Source organism: Protopterus annectens, chromosome 12.part0 (assembly GCF_019279795.1).
Source record: "Protopterus annectens isolate FY-2018-M chromosome 12.part0, PAN1.0, whole genome shotgun sequence".
Lineage (NCBI taxonomy): Eukaryota > Metazoa > Chordata > Ceratodontiformes > Protopteridae > Protopterus > Protopterus annectens.
In genome coordinates, this window is record NC_056746.1 from 560,325,810 (window position 1) to 560,352,816 (window position 27,007).

A 27,007-nucleotide genomic window follows, 5' to 3' on the forward strand; every position below is an offset into this window, starting at 1 on the left:
TCAGAGCGTCTCTGGGGATGGCCTGATAGAGGAAGAGGCTGAAGAAGTCTGGACATTTGCTGTTTTGGGGAGTAGCAAAAAGATCGCAACATGGACGACCCCATTCCAGAAAAATCTCTTCCGCTATGGATTGCTTGAGACACCACTCGTGAGGCATGAGAATAGCTCTGCTCAATCTGTCCGCTATAATGTTGGTTTTCCCAGGGATATGCGTTGCTACCAGAAACCGATGAGAGGAGATCGCCCATTGCCATAGTCTGAGCGCTTCTCGACACAAGGGGTAAGACTTGGTTCCGCCCTGTTTGTTGATATACCAAACTACAGACATGTTGTCTGTGTGGACTGCAATTGTCCCTACGGGAAGAAAGTCGTTGAGGGCTTGCAACGTTAAAAGCACTGCTCTCATCTCCAGGACATTTATGTGCAGATGGTACTCGAATGGTTGCCGCGTCCCATGAACCATCCTGCCCTGATAATGACCCCCCCACCCGATCAGGGAGGCATCCGTGGTGACAGTGGCTATCGGGGACGGAGGTACAAAGCACCTGCCTTGGTGAACCTGAGACGATGTGATCCACCAAGCAAGATGTTCTTTGCATGTTTGTGTCACCAGAATCTGGTGACGCATTGGGAGTTGCTGGTATGACCACTGTGTGAACAGCATCCACTGAAGGAGGCGCATGTAGAATCGAGCCAGGGGAAGAAGAGTAATGGCCGCAGCCATGAGACCTAATACCTTTAGAACCATTCTGGCCTGTACTTTCTTGCTGGCCAGAATGATCCTGACATGAGTCTGAATGTCTGAAACTCTTTGTTCTGTAAGGGTAGCTGGCATCCGAACAGTGTTTAAGTTTGCGCCTATGAAGGTAATAGACTGGCAGGGCGATAAGGATGACTTTTCAAGTTGACTGAGATGCCCAAATGAGAACAAAGGTCTATTGTGTAATCCCTGGCTTGTATAAGCTGATGCCTGGTGGTGGCTGACAGGAGCCAGTCGTCGAGATACGGAAACACCTGGAATCCTTGACGTCTCAGGTGAGCCGTGACCACTGCCATGCATTTGGTGAACACTCTGGGGGCTGTAGTGAGACCAAAGGGCAGGGCTCTGAACTGGAAGTGACTGGACCCCAGCCGAAGCGGAGAAATCTCCTGGAGCGTCTGTGAATTTTGATGTGATAGTACGCATCCTGAAGATCTATTGAGCACATCCAGTTGTCCTTCTGTAAGAAGGGCAGAATTGACTGAAGAGTGACCATTCGGAATCTTGTCTTCCTGACAGACTTGTTGAGTCTGCTGAGATCCAATATTGGTCTCCAGTCTCCCGTCTTTGGGGACCAAAAAGAACCTTGAGTAGATTCCGGGCTCTGAATGGTCTATTGTAACTGGCTGAATGGCTCTTTTTTGCAGTAGTTTTGCGATTTCTAACCCTGCTATCTCCCTTAGACCGGGTGGTACATCTGGAAGGGAACTTGAGGGGAAGGGACTTTCCTCGAAAGGAATTATGTAACCCTTGGATATGATCGACTGTACCCATCTGTCTTGAGTGAGGGAATGCCAGGCTTCTGGGTACAGTGATAATCTTCCCCCGACTGCCTCCAAGGAGGGACAGCCGGGCAACACCTCAGGGATGCTGAAAGGGCTTATCAGAGAGAGGCTCCCTGTTTCCCTGGTTCTTCGGACCCCCTCTGCCTCTAGAGCGGCGTCTGTTGTTGTTACCCCCTCTGCCTCTAGGGGTAAACTGACCACGTGAATCCGGGGTGACTCCTTGGGATTTACGGAACCACATCTTCCCACCCTTCTGTCCTTTGGGATAAGGCCTAGAAGGGGTGGAAAACGGACTCCAACAGCAGAAAGAGTCTTGCCGTCCTGCTCACACCTGGTCAAGGTCTCCTTCACCTGAGGGCCAAACAAAGCTGACCCATCAAAGGGAGAATTTGTGAAGGACGCCTTAAAGGGATCCATAAAATCACATAGCCGCATCCAGGCTTGGCGCCTAAGAGCCACACCTGTGCCTGCGGCTCTACTCGCTCCATCCGCAGCATAAGATATTAGCCGCATGGAGGAGTTAGCAATGGAATTGAGGGTTCCTAGCTGCGAAGCAATCTTTTCTTGAGCCCCTGCAGCTGTAGGATCCTGAACTACTTCTCCCAGCTCCTTCAGGATATCTCTGGAGTCTGGTGAAGTGACAAAGATAATTCAGCGAACGCATAGCAAAGGTCGCTGAGGAAAACATCCGCTTGCCGTACCTATCCATGGTCCTAGAGTCCTTATTAGGAGGATGGACGGGCACGGAAGGATCTGCAAGTTCCTTTTGGTGGCCGCAGCCACCACCATGGCATCAGTGGGGACACCCTTGGTAAGGAATTGTTTGTCACTAGGGGCAGTGATAAATTTAAAAGGCCTCCTAGGGACTGGCTCTACAGAGTCAGGAGCTGTCCACGCCTTCGTGCAATAACCTGCATCAGGGGTCGAAGGCGGAGACACCCAGGAGGTGGAGGGCCGAGATCCAAACGCCTCTAGGTATACTGACTCATCCTCAGAGGGATTGTTGGTGGGCCAGTTTCCCTCTGTTTCAGAAGTTCTAGGATGTCTGAGAAGGAGACATCCTCAGAGGGGATCTAGGGATCCCTCTGACTCATCAAAGTCAGTATCCAGTGACAGACTCGGGGAGTCTACATGCTTCCTCTTACAAGTCCTCTTCCTAGGAGGATCTCCCGAAACATCAGGAGAATCCTCGGAAGAGGGGAAATTCCCAATGGGGAAACCTGAGGCGGAGGATCTCTGGGTCCTGTAGCAAGAGAAGTGGCAGAGATGTCAACAGGTACCATAGAGGGAGGAGCTACGGGAACAGACTGCTGACTGATACCAGTGGCCAGTACACTCTTCATCACCTCGAATGCTCCCTCCCAGGCAGGTCCGAGAGAACCCGCTCCGAAGAGCTAGGAACTCCAGGGACCACCGAAAGGGAAGCCTCCGAGGCAGATGTCGGAGCCGAGCTCACCAAGGCCGAGGCTCCAAGGGGAAGAGCGGGCTCGGACAAGGGTCCGATGCCACTCACCCCCTCGGAGGAGACCATGGAAGTCCGACCACCGAATCCCTCTAAGGAAGAGGAGATAAGAGTAGGGGCTGAAGGAACAGAAGGGGGTATCCGTCCTCCAGCCGTAGCAGTAACCATGCCCGAAGACTCCAACTCCAAGCTCTGGGGTAGAGTTGAAGGAGGAACTGTAACGGGGTGTGGACCAACAGTCGTCTGCTGAGACGGACTGTGTAGCATTTGGGCAAGTACCTGTGACTTGAGCAATCTACTGACCACTCTCTCTAGGTCATGATCTGACAACCTGGATGACCTTGAAGATCGGCTCCGATGGCTCCGTTCCGATAGAAGAGGCGGCCGAGCCGAAGTATCGGCTCCAAGGAAGGAGACCTCGACCTCTTCCTGGAACGAGCCATCGGAGCCGATACTACAGATCCTGTCGGCACCGACTTCGCCGAGCCGACAGAACGTCTCGATGTATCGGCTCCAGCCGGGCGATACAGCCACCAAAGTAACGGTGTCGGAGCCGATCGGAGCCGACACCGATGCCTGTGCCACATGGGTGTCGGAGCCGATCGGAGCCGACATCGGTGGTCAAAACAGATTCGCACCGATAGCCATCGGCGCCGAAAGCTTTGTGGATCAGAATCGGCTCCAGCCGAGCCGATCTCGACTCAATACGAGTCGGAGCCGAGGCCGCAGGCTTAGAAACAGAAGCCTGGGCCTTGGCAGGTTTAGTTGATTTTGGTGGAGCCGACTTAGCCGGAGAGCCCTCCGGCTTAAGAAGGCCCCTAAGAATCAACTTATTACGCCTCCTGCAGGACTCTCTGGCTGAAGGAGTGACAAATAGCACAGGAGTCCTGCAGGTGAAGAGGGCCCAGACAATACAGGCAAGAAGTGTGACCGTCTGTCAGAGACATCTTCTGACAGCACGAGTCACACTTCTTAAAACCCGAGACCCTCTCCTTAGACATAGTGTTGAGAACACACACACACACACACAACACCAGTCTAAATTAACTTACACAAATACCAAAAAGGTATTCTATAAAATCCAACACACACACACCCTAACGGGGGGGGGGATGGGATAGGGAAAAATTGACTAACAAAAAATTAAAGGAGACAGGAAAATTCTGTCAGAAAGGGTAGAATATAACTTAAACTATCAATAAAAGAGTTTTTTTGACTAAAAAAGGGGCTTAAATCACAAAAGTGAACAACTTACCAGGAGCTGGTAAAAAGAAGACCTCCTAAGCGAAGCGGCAAACGAGATCTGGGTACTTACTGCCTTGCATCATGGGATATGGGGCTGCCTCGAGCTGGTAAAAGGAGTTCTCGAGCTAAAGCAAGTGCCGAGTCGGAGCCGAGGATCGGCTCCGAACCCATCAAGCAAGAATGAAGGCGAGATTGACAACTTAACATTATAAATTCTCTCAAACATTTGTCTTGTTAGTTTACTGTGAGCTACCATTTTGTCAGGTTTGAATATTAAGGCTTTGACACAACTTGTGTTTGACTTGAAGGAAAAAAAAAATCGGACAAATTATTTTCTCACGTATGATTTTTGTTCAGGCCACCAAAGTATCAAAAGGTTTGGGAAAATGCTCAACAGCATCTGCAGTTCTATGGCTTGTTAAACAGACCCCCATCTTAATTAAGTTATTTCCAGCACAGTTACTACTGTGCTCTCTTAGCCAAGTAAGGTATGCTGAAAGAATACAAGGACAAGTAAAGTTAAGCAACAATAGTGAATTTCTTTCCTTAATCATAATTTTTGTTCAAGCCATCACTGGATAAAAAGGTTGCTAAAGAGTAGAAACTTCAGAGCATAAAGAAAGTGGTCCCTATCAGAAGCTTGAGTTTGCAGAAACTCAAAACTGATATGGTCGAAACCATACGATTACCTTACAACTTGAAGCTTCTGAATGGAGATCACGGTACAGTGAGGATGAGGGAATTTACCCTTTTCCCCACTGTAGTGCGATCTTGGGAGTTGGCATACATAATATGCACAGGGTGAGGAGGGTGCAAGGGGGCTTGTCCCCCCTTGCACAAACATAGAATAAAGGTAGATTTTTGATGCTTTTTGAAGTTTGAGTTTTCAGAAACGCAATCATATCATCTCTACAATATGAATTTCGAGTTTCTGAAAACCTGAGCTTCTGACATAGGCCCACAGAAAGACATGGCATCTTGAAAATGTTGAAGAGTAAGGTGAGAAAAGGAGGGATATACAAGTAATGTGCATGGTGTGGACAGTAAAAGATGGGGTTAAAAAAAAGAAGGGGGAAAAAAATAACACGAAGATGGAGTTGAGTAAAACAGAAGGCAGTGAGGACTGCCATGGAGCCCTTTGCCTGGGGCGCCATGTCACCCAAGGCTGTTGAGAAGCATCACTGCAACTAAATGCCAGTCATTGTCAATGCCCCTCTGTGAGGTGGGCAAACAATGTGGTACATTTGCATATCACATTGTAAGAGCACTGTAGCTAGAGTTCAGTCTGTGTGTACGACTCCTAAAACTACAACACAAGCTAAAATATTGTTTAGGAGTGGTGGCAGAGATAGGGAAATAGTGTCCAAGAAGCTCCCAACTTAAAACATGCTGGGAGCCCCCAAAATGATAACACCATTCCTTTGTGCTTATTACTGGCAGGCAGGCTGAAACACTAGCTTACCTGGAAGCATCTGAATCATCAAAAAGTGCTCTTTAAATGGAACAAGGGAGTCAGAGATAGCCCTTAATAAATTAATTCATTAAATACAACAAAACTAGTGTAGTCTGAGGACTTGCCACATCTGTAGCTATTCAGGTGTGGTCACTACTGCAGCACTATCGTGCACGGTTTTCTAGCAGGACTTTCAGAGGACAGCACCCTTCCAACAAGGGTGGGCCAATGTCACCTTACCAAATTAATTCCCAGGTATGTGATATACAGGTGGTATCTGCCCATACCAACTTCAATCTTTTTTTGTCCTCTCCCAGTATGGCAGAGCCATGTCCATGTCAGGGCTGTTGTATAAAGGACACAGTCTGTGACAGAGAATGTAAATCTTCATCAGGGAGCCTGAACACAGGGTGGATGGAAGCAAGGCTAGAGGAATAAAGTGGATAAAGATACACGAATACCTACCTCAGCCCTGCATAGTAAAGAAGAAACAATGAAGGGAAATGGATGGCAACAGTGGTCATATCTAAACATCTAAATTTATGCCAAGTTATTATAGAGCTGTACTCTGTGTATCACTGCTGTGCTCATAACTTTCAGGGAACCTTAAAGTTTCCCAATTCAGATTAGACTCACTTGTCAGTTAAGTGAAGGATGATCTTCAAGGATACTGTATCACACATAGTCCACAGTGTTTTGAGATGTGAACCAGAACCAGGTTGCTGCTTTTAGAACGTCATCGACACGTCTTCCTTTAGCAAAGCAGTGCTAACTGCAGTACCTTTTTCTGAACAGTGGTCTGACTTCTTCATGCAAGGTCCTGCTATGAGCATTACAGCAAAATTTAATGCAATGCAGTAGCCGCATTGAGTGTTAGTTTTGTCACTGACTTTTTTTTTTCCTCAGCAAAGGAGACAAATAGCTGATGGAATTTTCTGAATGATTAAGATCTTAGTAGTACTGGAATTGTCTTGCTCACATCCAGACAGTATGGGATCCTTTTGCCCTTATTCTAGGGATTACGGAAGAAGAATGTTAGTTGAACATCTTGATTCTGGGCTACTTCTGTAATGACTTTTTGCATAAAGGAGGGATTAGTGAGTAAGGTCACCTTCTTTTTATGAAGAGTAAGAAAGGTTCTCTGTACAAGACGGCTTGTAGCTTAGACCCTCTCCTAGCAGAGATGATGGATATGAGAAAAAAAAAAGTTTTCCAAAAAAGAAATTTTAGAGGTGCAGAAGCAAGTGGGTCCAAACAGTCTTAATGCCCTATTTTTCCAAATAAACTCAGGTCCCAAGATGGGGCCACTTTAATGCTGGTAGGTTTCAGATGGAGGATGGCCTTCATTAGCTGGTTCACTGAAAGGTCTGGACATCAGTATTTACTTATATGCAGGCATATAGATACAGCTGAGAGATGTATTTTCACAAAGACCAGCTAAACCTGAAGAGGACAGCTAAGGCAGCTACTTAAACTACTACCATGTCTGCTTGTTCTGGGTGCTGATTTCTCCTTTTGCAATAAAGGGGAAAATCCTTTCCCTTTAGCTAGGTATAAATTTACCTGCACTTGGGCTTCTAACTTCCCTCATGAATTCTAGAATGTCCTCAAAAAATAGCCAAAGAGGGTCATACCTTCCAGACTGCTAGTCTGAGTGTGGACATTTTGGGGTACATTAGGAATCCTCTGCACTCTGTCAAAAGTTTGACATGGTAAAGCAGGAGTAAAGGTTTGCCCCAGTCAGGGTTAGTGGGAAAACAAGTGCTTTTTGAAGCAGAACAGAGACATAGGGTCATTTCTGAACTTGCTCCCAATTTTGGAACTACCCTCATGGAGCAGAGAATCAGAAAGGAAAGTACAAAGAAAAAAAGACCCATATAATCTACGAGATAGAATCTACTTGTCCAAGTAGGTTTGAGCTCTGAAGCAGGATTTTCTCAGCTGCCTGGCACTATGAGAAGCAAAGTCTAGTTTGGTACATGTCTTGGTCTGCTGAGGTCCTGGCTTAGTTTATCTGTTGTGTAGTTCTCCCAAGTTGGTATATATGTTGACCTCAGGATTAAACTTTATTCCATGGCCTGATACCAAGCCTGCATGGCAAGCCAGCACAGGTGCCAAGACTGCGTTCCCCCATGTCTATGTCCAACATGACCGTGTTGCTGTCTGTTATGGCATGCACAGCTTCAGTGTTTCAAGATGTCTTAAAGGTTTGGACAAAATGAATAACTGAAATAAACACATTAATATTCATGAGTCCTTATGCTTCCCTGGTACTCCAGGTTTCCTTTGCATCCCATACCATAATCAGAGGGCTACAGGGCTTCCCATATTCTTTCTGTAGTCCTTGAATGAATACCCTGGCACATAGCACAGCAAGCCATACCATGCTCCAACCTAGACAGAAAACACACTGGGCGTGAAGTCTTTTATTTGACACCTACACGCACACCTTACACCTCCATGTCTGGAAGTCAGGTTACTGTTAATCTACTTAAAATAAACTACATTAGTTAAGATAAGGAATGAAAAGGATACCAGGTAGGGTGTTTATATATTTAGGTGCTCTTCGGTCATGGGCCTGGACTGACACTAAACTGTGACACACTCTCTTGCAGTGAACTCATCCACAGCAAAAACGATATGAAGATGGCACAGGCAGACATCAACTATATAACAGGTACATGAAGATGTCGGAGGTGTAAGGAAACAGCCCAGCTATGGAGGAAGGGTACTCATCTCCGAAAGTCAGGCATTACATTGGGCTCTGCCAACAGCAGCAGAGATCCCTACAAGTTACAAAGTACAGTTGTGTACACTTAGCATAAATGTAGATGTTAGAGTGTATTCACTGTTGCAGTCATTACATTTGGGTAATCTGCTGGCAGGTTGCCCTCAGTCGGCCTGAATTCCAAAGTCTTGGGTCCTGTGTCGGTTACTGTCTCCACTTCCATGACGTCAGGTCGTCAGGGGTATAAAACAAGTAGCCAACGCTATTTTCTTTACTTTTTCTTGCCCCCAGATGTAAGGTGCCCCCTAAAAGGTAGCAAAAATATATATATAAAAACTATATATACATGCATCAATACAAACTTTACCTTCATCTACAAGCAAATACACCACATAGGTTGTAGAAGATAGAGAAGGAAAGATAAACTCCAGAATGAAAGGGGGTGGTGGGCAGGTAACCTGGGCTGCAACAGTGAGTACACTATAACATATAAATAAGTGTACACAACTGTACTATGTTCTTCATGTTTCACTGTTGCAGTCATTACATTTGGGTAGAATCCCAAAGCTATGGATGGGAGGCTGGAGTTAAACAGCATTAGGTGTGGCTATAAGGCCCTGCAGAACTGCAGTGGCAAAGTCTGCCCTGGACTTAGAGTAGAGAGGCAAATGATAATGCTTTGTGAAGGTGTGAACAGAACTTCAAGTAGCAGCCTCTAGAATGTCTTTAGTTGGTACTCCTCTGAGAAAGGCTGCTGAAGTAGCTGCAGCTCTGGTGGAATGAGACCTAATGCCCTTGGGCACAGGTTTACCATGGTGTAAGTAGCAGAAACAGATGTAGTGGCTTATCCACTTTGAAATTGTCTGCTTTGAAAATAGCCTTTCCTTCTGATCCTGCAGCATATGACACTAGCAATTGCTCAGTTTTTCTTCGAGCTTTAGTTCTGCTCAAGCAGAATCCTAGCTGTTTGTGTACGTCCAAGGAATGCAGAATTCTCTCCCCCTTGTTCTGCGGATTTGGATAAAAGGTTGGCAGATGAAGACTTTGGTTAAGAGCCACATTGGAAACCACCTTAGGCATAAATGAAGGATTTGTCCTCAGAGACACCCTGTCTGGGTAAAATATGATAAAAGGCTCCACAGCAATGAGTGCCTGCAGCTCTGAGACTCTTCTTGCAGAAGTAATTGCTAGTAGCAGAGCTGTTTTCCATAAGAACTTTATATCAGCAGTAGCAGCTGGTTCAAATGGAGGCAAGGTGAGCTTTTCCAACACATAATTGAGGTCCCATGCGGGTACTGGTGATCTTCTATGAGGCCTTACATTTTTGGCTCCTCTAAGATACTGCTTTAGTAAAGGATGAGAAAATATTGGTGGCTCTGTATTGCAATGAGCCAAAATGGCAGAGGCATGGATTTTAACTGATGAGAAAGACAGGCCTTTGGCAAGCATCTCAGTCAAGTATTGTAATATCTGAGGAATATTTGGTTCTGCTGTATCAGTTCCTTGTGCTTGATTCCAAACACAGAATCTCTTTCATTTATCAGCATAAGATTTTCTAGTACTAGGCCTTCTGGCTTCCAAACTGACATCCATCACAGCTTTACTGAGAGGTGTTTGTATGCCTACATGATGAGCCATGCTGCCAGGTTCAGTGTCTGGAGTTGATTGTGCAGGATCCGATTGCTTTGCTGGGACAGTAGTTGAGGTCTTTGAGGTAAGGTCCAAGCTGGGTATTGAGACAAGTTCCTTAGGATTGGGTACCAGTATTGGCAGGGCCAGACCAGAGCAATTAGTATCATATTTGGTTTCTCTGGTCTGACTTTTACTAGGACTTGGGAAGAAGAGGCAGAGGAGGAAAGGCGTAAACTGCTAGATTTTTCCAACAGAAGGATAGGGCGTCAACTTTCCATGCTTGTCTGTGATAAGTCCTTGTGCAGAATCTTTTCAATTGATAATTTTGAGAAGAGGCAAATTGATCTATGTCCGGGCTTCCCCATTTCTTTGTTATCATGCTGAAGACTTGTGGATCTAGTTTCCACTCGTGAGGGTCCATAAGGTTTCTGCTTAAATCGTCTGCCAGAGTATTTTGTTTTCCTGGCAGGAATTGAGCTTGAAGATGTTTTTGGTAAGTCAAAGCTGTGTCCCACAGTGCCATGGCTAATCTGCAAAGGGGGTACGAGTGTGTGCCCCCCTGCTTGTTTATATACCACATAACCGTGGTGCTGTCTTTATTAGTAGTTGTCCTGGATGAAGTAAGTCCTTGAAGGCTGTCAGGGCATTTTGAACAGCTAGCATCTCTTTCTGGTTGATATGTAAATGCATTTGTTTTGGTGACCATATGCCCTGAATGCATCTTCCTGCCATGTGGGCCCCCCAGGCATAATCTGATGCGTCCGTTATGGCTTGGCTGGCAGGGGGTGACATGTCTCTGCCCACCAAAGTAACTCTTGTTGTAGGCAGAGAAGGAGAGGAATCACTGTTTCCAGACTGTGACAATGTTGACTCCATAAACTTTTTAGATACCATTGAAGTTTCCTCATATGCAGTCTTGCATATGGAATTAGTAGAATGCAGGATGCCACAAACCCCAAAGCCTGCAGAATTTGTCTTGCAGATAACTGGGATTTTGTTGCCATCAGTTTGAAGTAAGTAGTCAGTTGCCTTTGTTTGTCTGGCATGATGTAAGCCATCTGGGCAGTTGTATTCAAGCTTGCACCCAGGAATGTTATCTTTTGAGAGGGTACCAGTTGTGATTTCTTTTTGTTTATTGTGTACCCTAGGCATGTTAGAAGCCTTTTCACAAACGCCAGGTGTTGAAGAAGAATGTCCTTGTTCTCTGTTTGAATGAGACAGTCGTCCAAGTAAGGATATATTTGTATACTTCTTTGTCTGCAAAAAGCAATTACTGGTGCCAGCCATTTTGGCTTATCTACTGCACCCAGGGTCTTTACAAAGGGCAGTGCAGAGAATTGGTAATGCATTAAGCCAGCCTTGAATCTGAGGTATCTTCTGCACGACTGCCTTATTGGGACATGCAGGTATGCCTCTTTTAGGTCTAATGTCACCAGCCAAGCATTCTTGCCCAGCATGGGCAGAAGCTGATGCAAAGTCAGCATTTTGAATTTTGGAATGTCCAGGTATGCATTTAAAATCGATAAATCCAGTATTGGCCGCCAGGCCTGGTCTTTTCTGGGTACCAAGAACAGTCTTGAGTAAAAAACCTTGTCCTTTTTCCTGTTCTGGTACTGGCTGAATGGCCCCCCCATATCCATGAGGGACGTAACCTGTTTCTGTACCTCTGCCCATTGATTTTTTGGCAGGTCCAGCCAACCGTTTGCCATTGGCAGAGTATGGAAGTGGAATCTGTATCCCTGTGATACTATGTTTAGCACCCACTTGTCCTGGGTTATTAACTGCCAATTTTGAGTAAAAAGTGCTAATGTTACCCCTAAGGGTGCTGCCAAAAGGTAATTGCTTGGTGAATGCAGAGGGAAGTCATTGGGACTGTTTTCTGTAGGTTTGCGCTTTATCTCCTCCAGATTTGGAGGTAAAAGCGCCCCATTGCTTTGACCTGTAAGAATCTTGTGCCTGGTATCTGGAACCCTTAGGGCATCTGGATTTGCCTCTTTGAGCTCTGTCTGACACAGGAAAGGACCAATTTTTTGTAGGCCAGTGTCTACTGAATCTTGGTGGCTGCACTTGTAAGAAGTCTTTTACAGTTTGCATAGTCTTAACTTTGTCTTCCATTTTCTTTAAAACCTCTCCTGCCTTAATACCAAACAGAGTACCATGCTGTAAAGGTGCACCCAGTAATTTAGCTTTAACATGATCAGGCAAATTTTGCTCTTTTAGCCAGGCATGCCTCCTAATCACAGATCCAGTAACTGCGGCCCTGCAGGAGGCCTCTATTCGAAACCACATTGCAAAGTATGCTTTCCAACTTGTTCAGCTGCATGCAATAATTCCTGCAATTCTTTATTTTCTGCACATTCAGAAATCAACATAATTTTCTGTTTCAGCAATCCCATAACATGTTTTTGATACTTGAGCATGTGAAACTGGCAGTTTAAGGCCCTAACTGCCAAGGTTGCAGATGTATAAACCTTTTTTCCCCATCTATCCGTTGCCCTTAAATCTCTGTTAGAGGGGGTAGGATTTTTGGCTGTTGAGGCCTTAACTCCCTTTGGACCCTGTGAAATAGTTTCAGGATCAGCAGCAGGGTTTCTAAATAAAAATTTGTGAGAGTCAGGGAGCCTGTAATATCTATCTGTCAGGCTTGCTGGGAGCCGGAGGTAAGGAGTCAGGGGTCGAGCTTGACTCCGAAAACACATCATCACAATGTCTAAAACAGGGGGTACGGCTAAAGGCCTGTGCTGAGGGAGAAGGAAATCCCTGAGCCTCTTTTTTGATTCTGAGAAATCTTGACTCTCCCAGTGAAAATGCTCCCTCAAAGTATGCAAGGCTTCTCCAAATGAATAATCCTCAGGAGGGGACGCAGATGGTATAGACTCCTCTGCATCAGAATCCTCATAGGGAGGTATAGATAACTCCTGATCAGAAGTGGAATCAGAAGAAATAGAAACCTGATCTGAAGATTCATAATCAGTGTCTTGCCTAGGCCTCTTATCAGGAGGGGATGGGAACCCCTGATCAAGGTAATAAGGTCTTCAGCCATTGTAATCATCTGTTTTTATAGGCATAGAGGCCTGTGCACGTGGCTCATGCGTTGTTTTTTTAGTTTTAGAAGTTGCTTTTGTCTTTGGTTTTGCAGCTGTCGTCGGTTTGATATAAAAATGTTGAAGCCTGAATACACCCTCAGAAGCCGGTGCCTGCTCAGCGGCTCTGGACCCATCCAAGGGAGATACATCCATGGGTCCAATACTTTTGAGTATCACGCGGCGTGCTGGACTCCACATGGGTCACGGTAGGCGGCCTGCGACTTAAAAGTAGCGGGCATCAGAGGCTGCGAAAGCACCTCACTGAGTACTGGCGAACGGCTTAGGAGAAGCTTCGTCGGTTTTGGACCTCAACTGTCTGTCTCTGTCCTATCCTTTGCGTTTTTTATGTACTCCTGTAATCGGATTGCTACCAGATGACATTTCTGGGTAGTTAAATCTTTTTCCAAAATACTTTGGGGCAAAAATATACTGACGCTTAATAGTGCGTTGGTTAAATCTAGCAAAAAACTGACAGCCAGGCACGTTATGATCAGGGCCTAGGCAAAAAATACAGTATAAATGGAAATCCTTATGAGGTATTTGCTTCCCACAAGTAATACAATTATTAACTTTTTCTGACATCGGTATGGAGCAAGAAAAATGTTTCCCCAATGGGGTACTTCGCTTTAGTGAAGACTTCGGTTCTTAAACTCAAACTGGAATATTTCAGGAGTCGGCCGACTGGCACTTGCGAGATGCTTCTGCTTCGGGCACCGCACGGAAATAAAGACTAAAGAAAATGGCATTGGCTACTTGTTTTATACCCCTGACGACCTGACGTCATGGAAGAGGAGACAGCAACTGATGCAAGACCCAAGACTTTGGAATTCAGGCCAATTGAGGACAACCTGCCAGCAGATTACCCAAATGTAATAACTGCAACAGTGAAACACGAAGAACATCTACAGAAGCGACCCATAAAAACTTGAAGCTTCACACAAGATGCTAAAGATTAAATCCAAAGGTAAAACTTCCCTAAATGCAATCTAAACAGGAGGCTGACAAAATTGGGCATGTATTCCAGTTGTAGAATGTAGTAAAACCTAACTATTTTAAAATTAAAAAAAAAAAAGTTTCAGCGTGCTTGCTGCATACAACTTACACGCATTCTGACAAATTAAATCACATCTATGAGTATGATGCTGTGACTTCACGTGTGGATGTAGCAGGCATAAATAATTTCAAATATTAGTCCAAATAAGTGTAAAAAAGGAGAAAATAAGTCATTGGGGACACCATGATAAAAATATTTAACGATTTTTTTAACATATTCCTAGTGTCAAATGTCTGTGACTTTGCCTTCCTTTCCCTTCAGATGTACAGTAACCTACACTGTTGTATGACCCCTTTACCCCCAATGCTGCAAGACATTATCCATTTCAAAGGCAAACCTTCTGTACTGCACTTTGAAATGGGGGTATTTCGGTGCTTGATTCACCAAACAAAGAAAATATACTTGGGGAGAAAACACAAAGCAGAAGCTCAAACACTAACACTTCTGATCCTACAGCCACAAACAACAATCACCATATCATACCCTTGACAGCTGCACTGCTATAAAAGTGACTGTAGAACGAGACAGGAGTCAGACTTGGGCATCCTGTATACACAAAAATTCATCAACTGTGTGAGAAAATAAGACTCCAGTAGCAATTGCAAACTAACAATATCCTTTACACAAGGGGGAAACAGAATGCAGGTGCTGCACTCTGTTTTGTGACTTCAAAAACTGTCTTGATACAATACTTAGGACACAATAGTTTATTAGTTTACTAATTTTTTCCCATTACAATCTTTATCCTACTCGGGGATGGGAGTGATGCAGTGCCTATTCCAGCAAGTAAGGGAAATGGGCATAAAGGCAGACAGTTCGTGGATGGAAAGTTAGTCCAATGCAAGACAAACACCCATCACATTAATACCTACAGAAAATATACAGTTTCAAATACTCATCTGTCAGCATGTCTTTGAGATATGGAAAGAAACCACAGCACCATGCAAAACCCCACAAGGACATAAATACCCCTCAATGGCACCACAGCTGAGAAATAAATGGAACACATCTCAACATACACTTACTCTGGATTCACAAGGAATTCAGCAAGCCTATAATGCAAAATGTATTTGCTGTACTAATTAAACGTGTATGTGCTTAAATCACAGTAAAAAGCATGACTTGAAAAATCACTTTTTGGATGTACAACATTATCAACATTCATGGATTTCAAGTTTTAAAAGGGTATCAGGACAATTTAAAGATTTTAGTGGGGACTGCTCCCTAACAAGCTTTCATACTACAAAAGGATGCAGATAGGCAATGAGTATGCATTTCTCTGAAAGAAATGAAGATTATCAGCTAGAACTATAATGCAAATATCCTTTTCTCAATCACATAAAGCACAGTCAGGAAATTATATCTGGTCTTTGAATGAAAAAGCAGAGACATAATGTACAATAACGTCAAAAGGTTAAATGCCTTCAACAAAGGCCTTCTACATATAGCCTGCAGTTGCCTGAATGTGCATTACTTGTTTCTATGGAAATACTTGCTGTGATAGTCGGAATGCATTTCTTCAACACTAAATTTCTGCCCAATGGGCACAGGTCATGGATGAAAAACATCTGTCAACCAATTGACTTACCTGGTTACAAAAATGTAAAAAATCAATTAATAAAATAAACAAATAATCAGTTAAGCAGATGCTACTTGGAAAGTTCTACAGGAACGTGTAAATATCCAAATTATACCATGACCCAAATTATACCATGACCCCCCATTAATATTCCAAAACGTGCATGCTGATTGGCCAGCGTGCACGTTGTAAATCGGCTTATACTAATGGAAAAAGGTCCGGTCGCCCGGACTTTTTCCATTATTATAAGTGTCTTTTAAAACACTGTCTCACTATGTTAAGAGTTTAACATAGCGACACAGGTTTAAAAAAAAGCAAGGAGATCTCCGTTGCTTTTTTTTAAAAGTTGTCTCGCTATGTTAAACTCCTTTAACAAAGCGACAGTGTGTAAAAAAAAAAATGGAGATCTTGCTTTCTCCGTTGCTTTTTTTTTTAAACCTGTCTCGCTATGTTAAATGGGTTTAACATAGCGAAGACAGCTTTAAAATAAGCAAAGGAGATATCCGTTGCTTATTTTGAAGCTGTCTCGCTATGTTAAACCCATTTAACATAGCGAGACAGGTTTAAAAAAATCGGAGAAAGCAAGATCTCCGTTGCTTACTGTTTAAGCTATGTTAAATGGGTTTAACATGGCGAGACAGCTTTAAAATAAGCAGCGGACATCTCCGTTGCTTATTTTAAAGCTGTCTATGTTAAACCCATTTAACATAGCAAAAGTAAAAAGCAACGGAGACCTTGCTTTCTCCGTTGCTTTTGGCCACAGCTCTGATGTACTGCGTAGGCATGCGCAGTACATCAGAACTGCCGCGGATACCAGCCAGCTGCGGAAGGGCAGCAAAGAGGCATTATACAATGCCATTATTTAGGAAAAGTAATTATTTCTTTTCTTAAATAATGTCATAGTATAATAGCAATAACCCACTTGTGGGTGTGGGTAATGCGGGATTTACCCACGGTTGCCTTTGTTTGGTCCCTCGGGCTTCGCCCTCAGGACCAAACCACGCCAACCGTGGGTAAATCCCGCATTACCCACACCCAGGCGTGGGTTATTGCTATAGTAATACCTTAATCAACTCTTAATGTTCATAACTTAAAACAAACGACTTCCATTCATCTATTTAATCTAGTCTCAAGTTCTTTTAACAGCCAAAAGTCACCATATTATGGAACAGACACAGTAAAAATATATTTTCAAGATCTATAGGCTGCCTCCAAAAGCTAATCTGTAAACTTGTGAACCACAGTGCATTAAGACTCAGTTTTTGAACTGGCACATGTTTTAATACCACTTCGTAACAAACAGCTAGGAATACACAGAATTGGCACATGTAGGAAAACACAGAATTGGCACGTTTTATGACAGATGACTAAGAACACTACAAAAATAGGTGACAAATACTACTGCACAATCACACCAATGGTTAATTCAGTACGCATTTGGTAGGGAGAGCTCTACTTCAAGAGGTTAATTCTGCCTTCTAGAATGAAACAATTCCTTCTACTCAGAAAAAGATACAACTGACTTCTAACAACTTTTTAATTACTAACATTTTAAATTACTCAATACAATGTCTGCTGCTACAGATGCAATACAACATTCACGTTGTCTAATCCCACAGTCACACACAAACATCTAATGGTTCTTAAGCCACAAAAAGAAAATACACAAATATGAGCTACAAAATTCCATTAAAATCTGGAAATACATAAAACCACAAAGGAAAATACAAAAACATAGCTGAACTGGCCCTTAACGAAATAGTAAGAGCAGCTACAAAAGAAAGCTGTGAAAGACATACCTGGTAAATTCTAATAATGTAGGCCAAGAAGGAAAGGGTTTTAATTTGAGCAGCGATGAAGTCTGCATACAGTTCCTTGTTATATAGCTTATTCTGCCTAAAAACAAGATGTTAAAAAAGTTACACACACCTGCCAGATAAAAAAAAAAAAAAACTCTCTCTATTTTTACCACAAGACTCAGCAATTGAATTACCTAGACTGCCAGAGATACCATTGTAAATAAGCAGCTCAATAAAGCAAGTCTTACATTTTCAGTTCCTTTGACTATTTGGCTTTTTAAACTTGCACCACAGTATTCCTTTTACCAGGTCTAATGGAAGGCTACCCCTTAGTTTAAAAATAAAAAAAATCCTAGTACTACTTTACAATTTTTTTTCCTTCCGTTTCATCTCCTCAGTCCTTCTCAGATACTGCTGAAACCTTTTAAGGTGTATTTTTTTGCTATCCTCACCTGAATCCTTAGTATAAAAGTTTAATCTTTACCCCTTCCTTCAAGATCATGTGCAAGGGATCTATTTATGGTTTCTTTTTGCTGTAATTATGCTCTGATCATATAAAGTGGGAGTTGGGATTCTAAAACACACAGTACAGTAAACATGTCTATATTTACTGTAGGCTGAGCAGCTATCCAGTCCCTTCCCAGTTCCATGCTATCTGACCATACCTTCGGATTATACAACTGTTAGCACAGTTTGTAGTGGGTAGGGGTCTTCTGTAGCACATTTAACACACAAATGCAGCACAACTGCTGTGTCATTCAGCCAGACAATCAATGTATAAATGAAATTAAGTTCAAGTAAACGCAAAAAAGAAAGTACAGTTGTGTACACTTACCATAAATGTAGATTTTCGAGCGTATTCACTGTTGCAGTCATTACATTTGGGTAATCTGCTGGCAGGTTGCCCTCAGTCGGCCTGAATAACAAAGTCTTGGGTCCTGCGTCAGCTGCGGTCTCCTCTTCCATGACGTCAGGTCATCAGGGGTATAAAACATGCATCCAACGCCATTTTATTCAGTTTTTCTTGCCCCAGATGTCAGGTGCCCCCCAAATGGGGAGCAAAATATATATATATATATATATATACAAATAAACAGTAAATATATAAATGCATTTTTAGAAACATAAACTTTACCTTCAACTAAAAGCAAATACACCACAAAGGCTTTTGAGTATAGTAAAGGGAAGAAAAGGAATAGAATGGAGGATGGCGGGTGGGTAACCCAGACTGCAACAGAGAATACACTCGAACATCTACATTTATGGTAAGTGTACACAACTGTACTATGTTCTTTGTGTTTCACTGTTGCAGTCATTACATTTGGGTAGAATCCCAAAGCTATGGATGGGAGGATGGAACTAAACAGCATTAGGAGCGGCTATAAGGCCCTGCAGGACTGCAGTGGCAAAGCCTGTCGGGGATTTGGGAAGAGAGGTAAATGATAATGCTTTGTAAAGGTATGAACAGAGCTCCAAGTAGCAGCTTCTAGAACATCTTTGGTTGGGACCCCTCGGAGAAACGCTGCTGAAGTAGAGGCAGCCCAGGTGGAATGTGATCTGATCCCCTTGGGCACAGGTTTACCATGGTGCAAACAGCAGAAATGAATGCAGTGGCTTATCCATTTAGAAATGTCTGCTTTGATATAGCCTTCCCCTCGGATCCTGCAGCAAATGCTACCAGTAGTTGCTCAGACTTTTAGAGATTTGGTCCTGTTTAAAGTAGGATCTTAGTTATCTGTGTACATCCAATGAATGCAGAATCCGCTCCCCCTTCTACGGATTTGGGTAAAATGTTGGCAAGTGAATGGACTGGTTAAGAGCCACACTGGATACCACCTTAGTCATAAAAGAAGGATTGGTCTTGAAGGACACCCTGTCCGGGTAAAATGTAATGAAAGGTTCCACTGCCATGAGTTCTGAAATCCTTCTTGCTGAAGTGACTGCTTAAAAGATATCCGCAGTAGCTTATGGTTCAAAAGGAGGCTGGGTGAGTGTTTCCAGCACAAAATTGAGGTCTCATGCAGGAGTTGCTGCTCTTCTGGGAGGCCGTAAATTTTTGCCCCCTCTAAGATACTGTTTAAGCAGTGGATGAGAAAAGAGAGGAGGCTCTGTGTTGTAATGAGCAGAGATGGCAGAGGCATGGATTTTTATTGAAGAAAAGGATAGGCCCTTGTCAAGCATCTCAGTTAAATATTGTAAAATCTGAGGAATGTTGTGCTGTGTCTATTCCTTGTGCTTGGTTCCAAGCACAAAATCTCTTCCATTTATCAGCATAAGATACTCAAGTACTAGGCCTTCTGGCTTCCAAAATAACATCCATCACAGATTTCCTGAGAGGTGTGGTTTGAATAATTAGTTGATTAGCCATGCTGCAAGAGTCAGAGTTTGGAGTTGAGCATGCAGAATTTGATAGTTCTGCTGAGACAGTAGATGAGGTTATTTGAGGCAAGTACCATGGAGGAAGATGCGACATGTTCCTTAGAAGTGGGTACCAGTGCTGGTGAGGCCAGTGCGGAGCAATTAGGATCATTTTTAGTTTTTCCTGTCTGACTTTCAGTAAGACCTTGGAGAGAAGAGGCAGAGGGGGAAGACAGACTGATAGGTTTTTCCAGCTGAAGGATAGAGCATCTACTTTCCATGCTTTTTTGTGATGAGCTCTTGTGCAGAATTTGTCCAACTGATAATTTTGGGGAGAGGCAAATAGATCTATGTCTGGGCTCCCCCATTTCTGTGTTAAGATGCTGAAGATTTGTGGAACCAGTTTCCATTCATGCGGGTCCATAAGATTTCTGCTTAGGTCAGCTGCCAGAGTATTTTGCTTTCCTGGCAGGAATTGAGCTTGGATATTTATTTGGTAAGTCAAGGCTGTGTTCCACAAGGCCATGGCTAGTCTGCAAAGGAGGTAGGAATGTGTACCCCCCCTGCGTGTTTATGTACCACATAACTGTGGTGTTGTCTGTCTTTATCAGTAGTTGTCCTGGATGGAGCAAGTCCTTGAAGGATGTCAGGGCATTCTGAACAGCTAGCATTTCTTTCTGGTTGATATGCAGATGCATTTGGTTTGGGCTCCATTTGCCCTGAATGCATCTCCCTGCCAGGTGGGACCCCCAAGCACAGTCTGATGCGTCTGTAGTTAGGATTTGGGTGGCAGGGGGTAGAGTGAATGACAGTCCCTTATTTTGGTGACATGTCTCTGCCCACCAAAGAAATTCCTGTTGCAGGCAGGGAATGAGAGGAATCATTGCTTTTAGGCTGTGACAATGTTGACTCCATAAACTTTTTAGGTACCACTGAAGTTTCCTCATATGCAGTCTCGCATATGGAATTAGCAGAATGCAGGATGCCATGAACCCCAAAGCCTGCAGAACTTGTCTTGCAGATAACTGGGCTCTTGTTGCCATTTGTTTGAAGTATGTTGTCAGTTGTCATTGTTTGTCTGGCGTGAGGTAAGCCATCTGGGCAGTTGTATTCAAGCTTGTACCAAGGAATGCAATTATTTGAGAAGGTACCAGTTGTGATTTATTTTCGTTTATGGTGTACCCTAGGCATGCTAGAAGCCTTTTTACAAATGCCAGATGTTGAAGAAGAGTGTCCTTGTCCTCTGCTTGAATGAGACAATCATCCAGATAAGGATAAATCTGAATGCTTCTTTGTCTGCAGAATGCAATTATTGGTGCCAGGTTCTTTGTAAAGACCCTGGGCGCAGTAGATAAGCCAAAGGGCAGTGCAGAGAATTGGTAATGCAAAAAACCTGCTTTGAAGTGGAGGTATTTCTGAAGGATTCCCTTATTGGGATATGCAGGTATGCCTCTTTTAAATCTAAAGTTACTAACCAAGCATTCTTGCCTAGCATAGTCAGTAGCTGTTGTAAAGTCGGCATTTTGAATTTTGCAATGTCCAGGAACGTGTTCAGAATCGATAAGTCCAGTATTGGACGCCATGAATTTCTTTTCTGGGTACCAGGAAAAGTCGAATAAAAACCTTGTCCTTTTTCCTTTTCAGGTACCGGTTGAATAGCGACTGGCTTAGGAGAAGCTTCGTCGTCAGTTTTTGACCTCAAAATATACAGACGCTTAATAGTGCATTGGTTAAAATTAGCACAAAACCGACAGCAAGGCACATTGTGATCAGGGCCTAGGCAAGGAATACAGTACAAATGAAAATCCTTATGAGGTATTTGCTTCCCACAAGTAATGCAATTATTAACTTTTACTGACATCGGTAAGAAGCAAGAAAAAGTTTCCCCAACGGGGTACTTGGCTTTAGTTTGAAGACTTCGGTTCTGAAACTCGAATACAAATATTTCAGGAGTCGGCCGACCGGCACTTGCGAACTGCTTCTGCTTCGGGCACCGCGCGGCAAGAAAGACTGAATCAAATGGCGTCGGATGCATGTTTTATACCCCTGACGACCTGACGTCATGGAAGAGGAGACGGCAACCGACACAGGACCCAAGACTTTGTTATTCAGGCTGACTGAGGGCAAAGTACAGTTTTGTACCTACCATAAATGTAGATGTCCGAACTGGATAGCATCTGCAGTCATAACAACTGGGTTGTCCTGTCGTCAGGCAGCCCTTCAGTCGGCCGGATTCCAAAGTCCGGGTCCGGCTTCGGCTGATGTCGCACTTCACCCGACGTCATCTCTGTTGGTCTTCGGGTATAAAAGCATCAGCCGACGCCATTTTCTTCAGTGTTTCTTGCCCCAGATGCCAGAAGCCCTCTAGAAGGCTAAAAATTTTGGATAGATGCCAATGTTTCCAAAAGATAGAGGTAAACACAAAAATAAGCATGTATGTACATAAATACAAACAAATACACCATGAAAGACTCCCCCCCACTAGCTAGCTATTAGGAGGGTAAACACCCTAGGAGTACCACAGAGGGAAGGAGGGAGGGTAATCCTGACTGCAGATGCTATCCAGTTCGGACATCTACATTTATGGTAGGTACAAAACTGTACTATGTCCTTCATGGATGCATCTGCAGTCATAACAACTGGGTAGAATACCATAGCCAACTAGGGAGGAGGATAAAAGTAGATTATGGTGTGTTTAGGATCCCTTGCAGTACAGCAGTGGCAAACCCTGCTCGGGATCTGGAATATAGAGGTAAATTATAATGCTTGGCAAATGTATGCACGGAGGTCCAAGTAGCCGCCTCAATAATGTCTTTGGTAGCCACTCCTCGTAAGAAAGCTGTGGTAGTGGCTGTTGCCCTTGTAGAATGAGGTCTTATGTTCTGTGGAATTGGCTTTCCATGGAAGGAGTAACAGAATCGTATGCAATTTCCTATCCATTTGGAGATTGTCTGTTTGGAGATAGCTTTTCCTTCCCTTCCTGTTGCATAAGCTACGAAAAGTTGGTCAGTCTTTCTGCTATTTTTGTTCTGTCCAAGTAGTAGCGTAGCTGTCTATGTATATCCAAGGTATGCAGAATTCTTTCCCCTCTGTTTTGTGGGTTGGGAAAGAAGGTAGGTAGGTGGATTGCCTGGTTTAAAGACACTCTGGATACCACCTTAGGCATAAATGTAGGATTAGTCCTCATGGACACTCTATCTTGGTGGAAGATTAGGAAGGGTTGCACTGCCATTAAGGCCTGTAGTTCTGAAACCCTCCTCGCTGAAGTAATTGCCAGTAGGAAAGCAGTTTTCCATGACAGGTGTTGTAGGTCTGCTGTTGCTGCTGGTTCAAAGGGTGAGAGAGTCAATTTTTCTAGCACAAAGTTTAAGTCCCAAGCTGGCAATGGTGGTTTCCTTGGAGGTTTTACATTCTTGATTCCTCTGAGGAACTGCCTGAGCAAAGGGTGTGAATAAACAGGTGGATCAAAGCTGTATTCTGCTGAAATAGCTGATGCATGAATCTTGATGGAGGAGTAGGAGAGGCCTGAATGAAGTAGTTCGCCAGATACTCCAGAATGTTAGGCATATCTATGTTTGATACATCTTTTCCTCTTTCAGAACTCCAAATGACAAACCTTTTCCATTTCCCAGCATAGTTCCTTCTTGTTGAAGGCCTGCGTGCTTCAAGAATAATGTCTTTAACTCTTTGTGAAAGTTCTGGATTAGCAGCTGCTATGTGATGTTCCATGCAGTCAGTTGCAGCGTTTTTAGGTTTGGATGCATGGTGCTGTAGTTGTTCTGAGTTAGCATCAAAGGCATCAGGGTATTGGCCACATATTGTTCGAGACATGCTCCTCAGCAGTGGGTACCAGTGTTGTCTTGGCCAGTTTGGAGCTATCAGGATTATCCTTGGACGTTCTTCCTTGATTTTTAGTAGTACTTTGTGTATCAAGGGAAGAGGTGGGAATGCATATGCTGTTAGGCCTTCCCAGCTGAAGGAGAGTGAGTCCACTTTCCATGCTAGTGGGTGGAATGTCCTTGTGCAGAATTTTTGAGCTGGTGATTGAGAGGGATGCGAATAGATCTATCTGAGGCATTCCCCATTTCTTCGAGATGGTCTTGAAGATGTCCGGGTGCAGCTGCCATTCGTGGGCATCCGATGTGGTCCTGCTTAACATATCCGCCAGAGAGTTTTCTTTTCCTGGTACAAATATTGCCTGTAACTGGATGTTGTAGCTGAGTGCCAGGCTCCACAGCTCCAAAGTCATTCTGCATAGGGGTAAGAATGAGTGCCTCCCTGTTTGTTGATGTACCACATGACTGTGGTGTTGTCTGTCCTTATCATCAACTGGCCTTCCTTGAGAAATGGTCTGAACTTTTGGATTGCCAGTTTTACTGCCAGCATTTCTTTTAGGTTGATGTGTAGGTGAAATTGATCCTGTGTCCACAATCCTTGTACGCATTTGTCCAGCATGTGGGCTCCCATCCTAGGTCTGAAGCGTCTGTTGTGATGGTCTGGCTTGCTTGACCTTTGCGGAAAGGCAGGCCTGGGTTTGACTGGCATGCCTGAGCCCACCATAGGAACTCCTGTTTTAAGCATGGTATTAGTGGGATTTCCGTTTCTAGGCTGTGTCTGTGTTGGGACCATAAATTCTTTAGGTACCACTGTAGTTTTCTCATATGTAGTCTGGCAAATGGAACCAGGATTATGCATGATGCCATGAAACCCAAGGCCTGCAGTACCTTTCTTGCTGTTAACTTGTTCAGTTTTGTTAGTGCCAAGAAGTAAAGAGGGAGTTCTTTTTGTTTTTCTGTAGTTAGGAATGCCATTTGTCTTACTGTGTCCAATTCCGCTCCCAGGAAAGTCCTTGTCTGGGATGGTATCAGTCTTGACTTTTGAAGATTGACTGTGCATCCCAGTGCTTGTAGCAAGTAAATGACCCTTTGTAAATCTGTTGTCAGCTTGCTTTTGTTGTCTCCTTGTAGCAGGCAGTCGTCCAGGTATGGATAAATTTGAATTCCTGTAGTCTGCAATGGCGATTACTGATGCCAGGCATTTTGTGAATACTCTGGGCGCAGTAGATAAGCCAAAGGGCAATGCTGAGAATTGATAGTGCTCTGATCCTGCAAGAAATCTGAGGTATCTTCTGCAGATTGGTCGAAGGGGCGTGCAGGTATGCCTCCTTGAGATCTAGAGTTACCAGCCAACACTCCTTGCCCAGCATGGGAAGAAGTTGCTGTAGGGTCAGCATTTTGAATTTTGGGACAATGATGTATGTATTTAAGGTGGACAGGTCGAGAATTGGTCTCCAACTTTTTTCCTTTCTTGGAACAAGGAATAGTCTGGAGTAGAACCCTTTCCTTGCTCTGCTGTTGGCACTTTTCCACAGCTCTCATGTTTGCTAACTCCATTATCTGTTGTAGAGCCTCTGTTTTTTGATTTGGAGGTAGATTTGGCATTCCTCTTTTGACTGGTAAAGTGTGGAAGTGGAAACGGTAACCTTGATCTATGGTTTGTAAAATCCACTTGTCCTTTGTTATGTGGTGCCAGTTTTTTGAAAATAAGGTTAGCTTTCCGCCTAGAGGAGCTGCTATTTGTTCCCTGGTAGGCGGATTTAGGATTAAGTCACTGTGGCTGTGTTGATGTAGTGGCAGAGGTTGAGTCTGTGCCTCTGTTGTTACCCTGCCACTGCCGTCCTCTGTAGGTACTTCCTCTGGATTGGTTTCTGCCTCTGGAACGTCTATTCCTGCCCCTTTGGGGTCTTGTGGAGTCAGGAAAGGACCAATTTTTGGCAGGCCAGTTCCTGCTAAACCTTGGGGGTTGAACCTGCAGGAAATCTTTAACTGTTTGGACTGATTTTGCCTTTTCTTCCATTTTCTTCATAACCTGCTGGGCAGGTGTACCAAACAAACTTGTCTTATCCATAGGAGCATCTAGCAACTTAGATTTAACATGATCCGGTAGAGCTTGCTCCTTTAGCCATGCATGCCTTCTAATTACTGTGCCAGTCATGGCTGATCTAAATGAAGCCTCCAGTGCATCATAGCCACATTTTAAAGAATGGTTACTAACCTGCTGTATGTTATTTACCAATTCTAATACATATTTCTTATCAAGAGATTCATCAGTGGTTAGCTTTTTAGTTAACTGATCAAGCATAAACTCTTGGTATTGTATCATGTGAAACTGACAATTTAAAGCTCTAGCTGAGAGAGTGGCTGAAGTGTAAACCTTTTACCCCATCTGTCTAATGACCTTGCTTCCCTTTCAGAAGGAATAGGGTTTTTAGCTATGGTCGGCTACTGCCTTGGGACCCTGGGATATAGTTTCGGGTCTGCAAGAGGGCCTTGTAAAGGTGGTGATGAGTATCTGACACCCTGTAAAATCTATCTGGTTTGGCAGGGACTGGGGTAAAGAATCTGGAGCGGAGCAGACATCATTGAAAGCATCATCCACCACAGAGAGAACAGGAGGTATAGCTAAGGGCCTGTGCTGTGGAAGGTGCAAAAGGTCCTAAGTCTTTTCTGGAGTCTGAAAAATCCTGTTGCTGCCATTGGAACTGTTCTCGCATGGCATGCAAGGTTTCCCCAAAGGAGAATTCTTCTGGTGGGGAAGCAGCTGGAATGGATTCTTCAGCATCAGAATCTTCAAAATTGGAGAAAGGAGCCTCTGGCTGGTCAGTTATGTCTGATTCATCAGCAGAATCATCAGAGGACACTGGCTCAGGGGCTCTGCCCTAGGTCTCTTCTCTGGGGCTGAGAGGCCCTGTCTGGGTGAGATTGAGATCCTCTAATTAATGAAATTAAATCTTCTGCCAAAGTAAGCATTTGAGAACTAGAAGAGGGCCTGGTTGAGGGGGTTTAACAGGCACTGCTTTAGTAGTCTTGGCTGCTTTAGCCCTGGCGAAGGCCTTAATGGACATGGCTGCTGGAGGCCTAGCAGCACCACGTGCTGGGGTAGAGACATCCAAGGGAATGGTGTCTGATAAGTCAGTGGTAAGCACCGTAGTGGGTAAATTTTCTGAGGCCGATTCAAGAGTGGTAGCAGGGGCCTCAGCTGTAGAAATAGATTCAGCTGTATTTTG

General features: G+C 44.0%; 1 protein-coding gene across 1 annotated transcript in view; it reads right to left on the reverse strand.

Moving 5' to 3' along the window:
* The window catches only part of LOC122816707 (transformation/transcription domain associated protein), a gene marked incomplete in the record, with an annotated part of 2,794,447 nt that overhangs the window by 2,488,861 nt on the left and 278,579 nt on the right, over positions 1 to 27,007 (reverse strand). Inside the window, 1 exon segment of the mRNA XM_044089697.1 lies at positions 17,584 to 17,680. Coding sequence (XP_043945632.1) covers positions 17,584 to 17,680 — 97 coding nt within the window.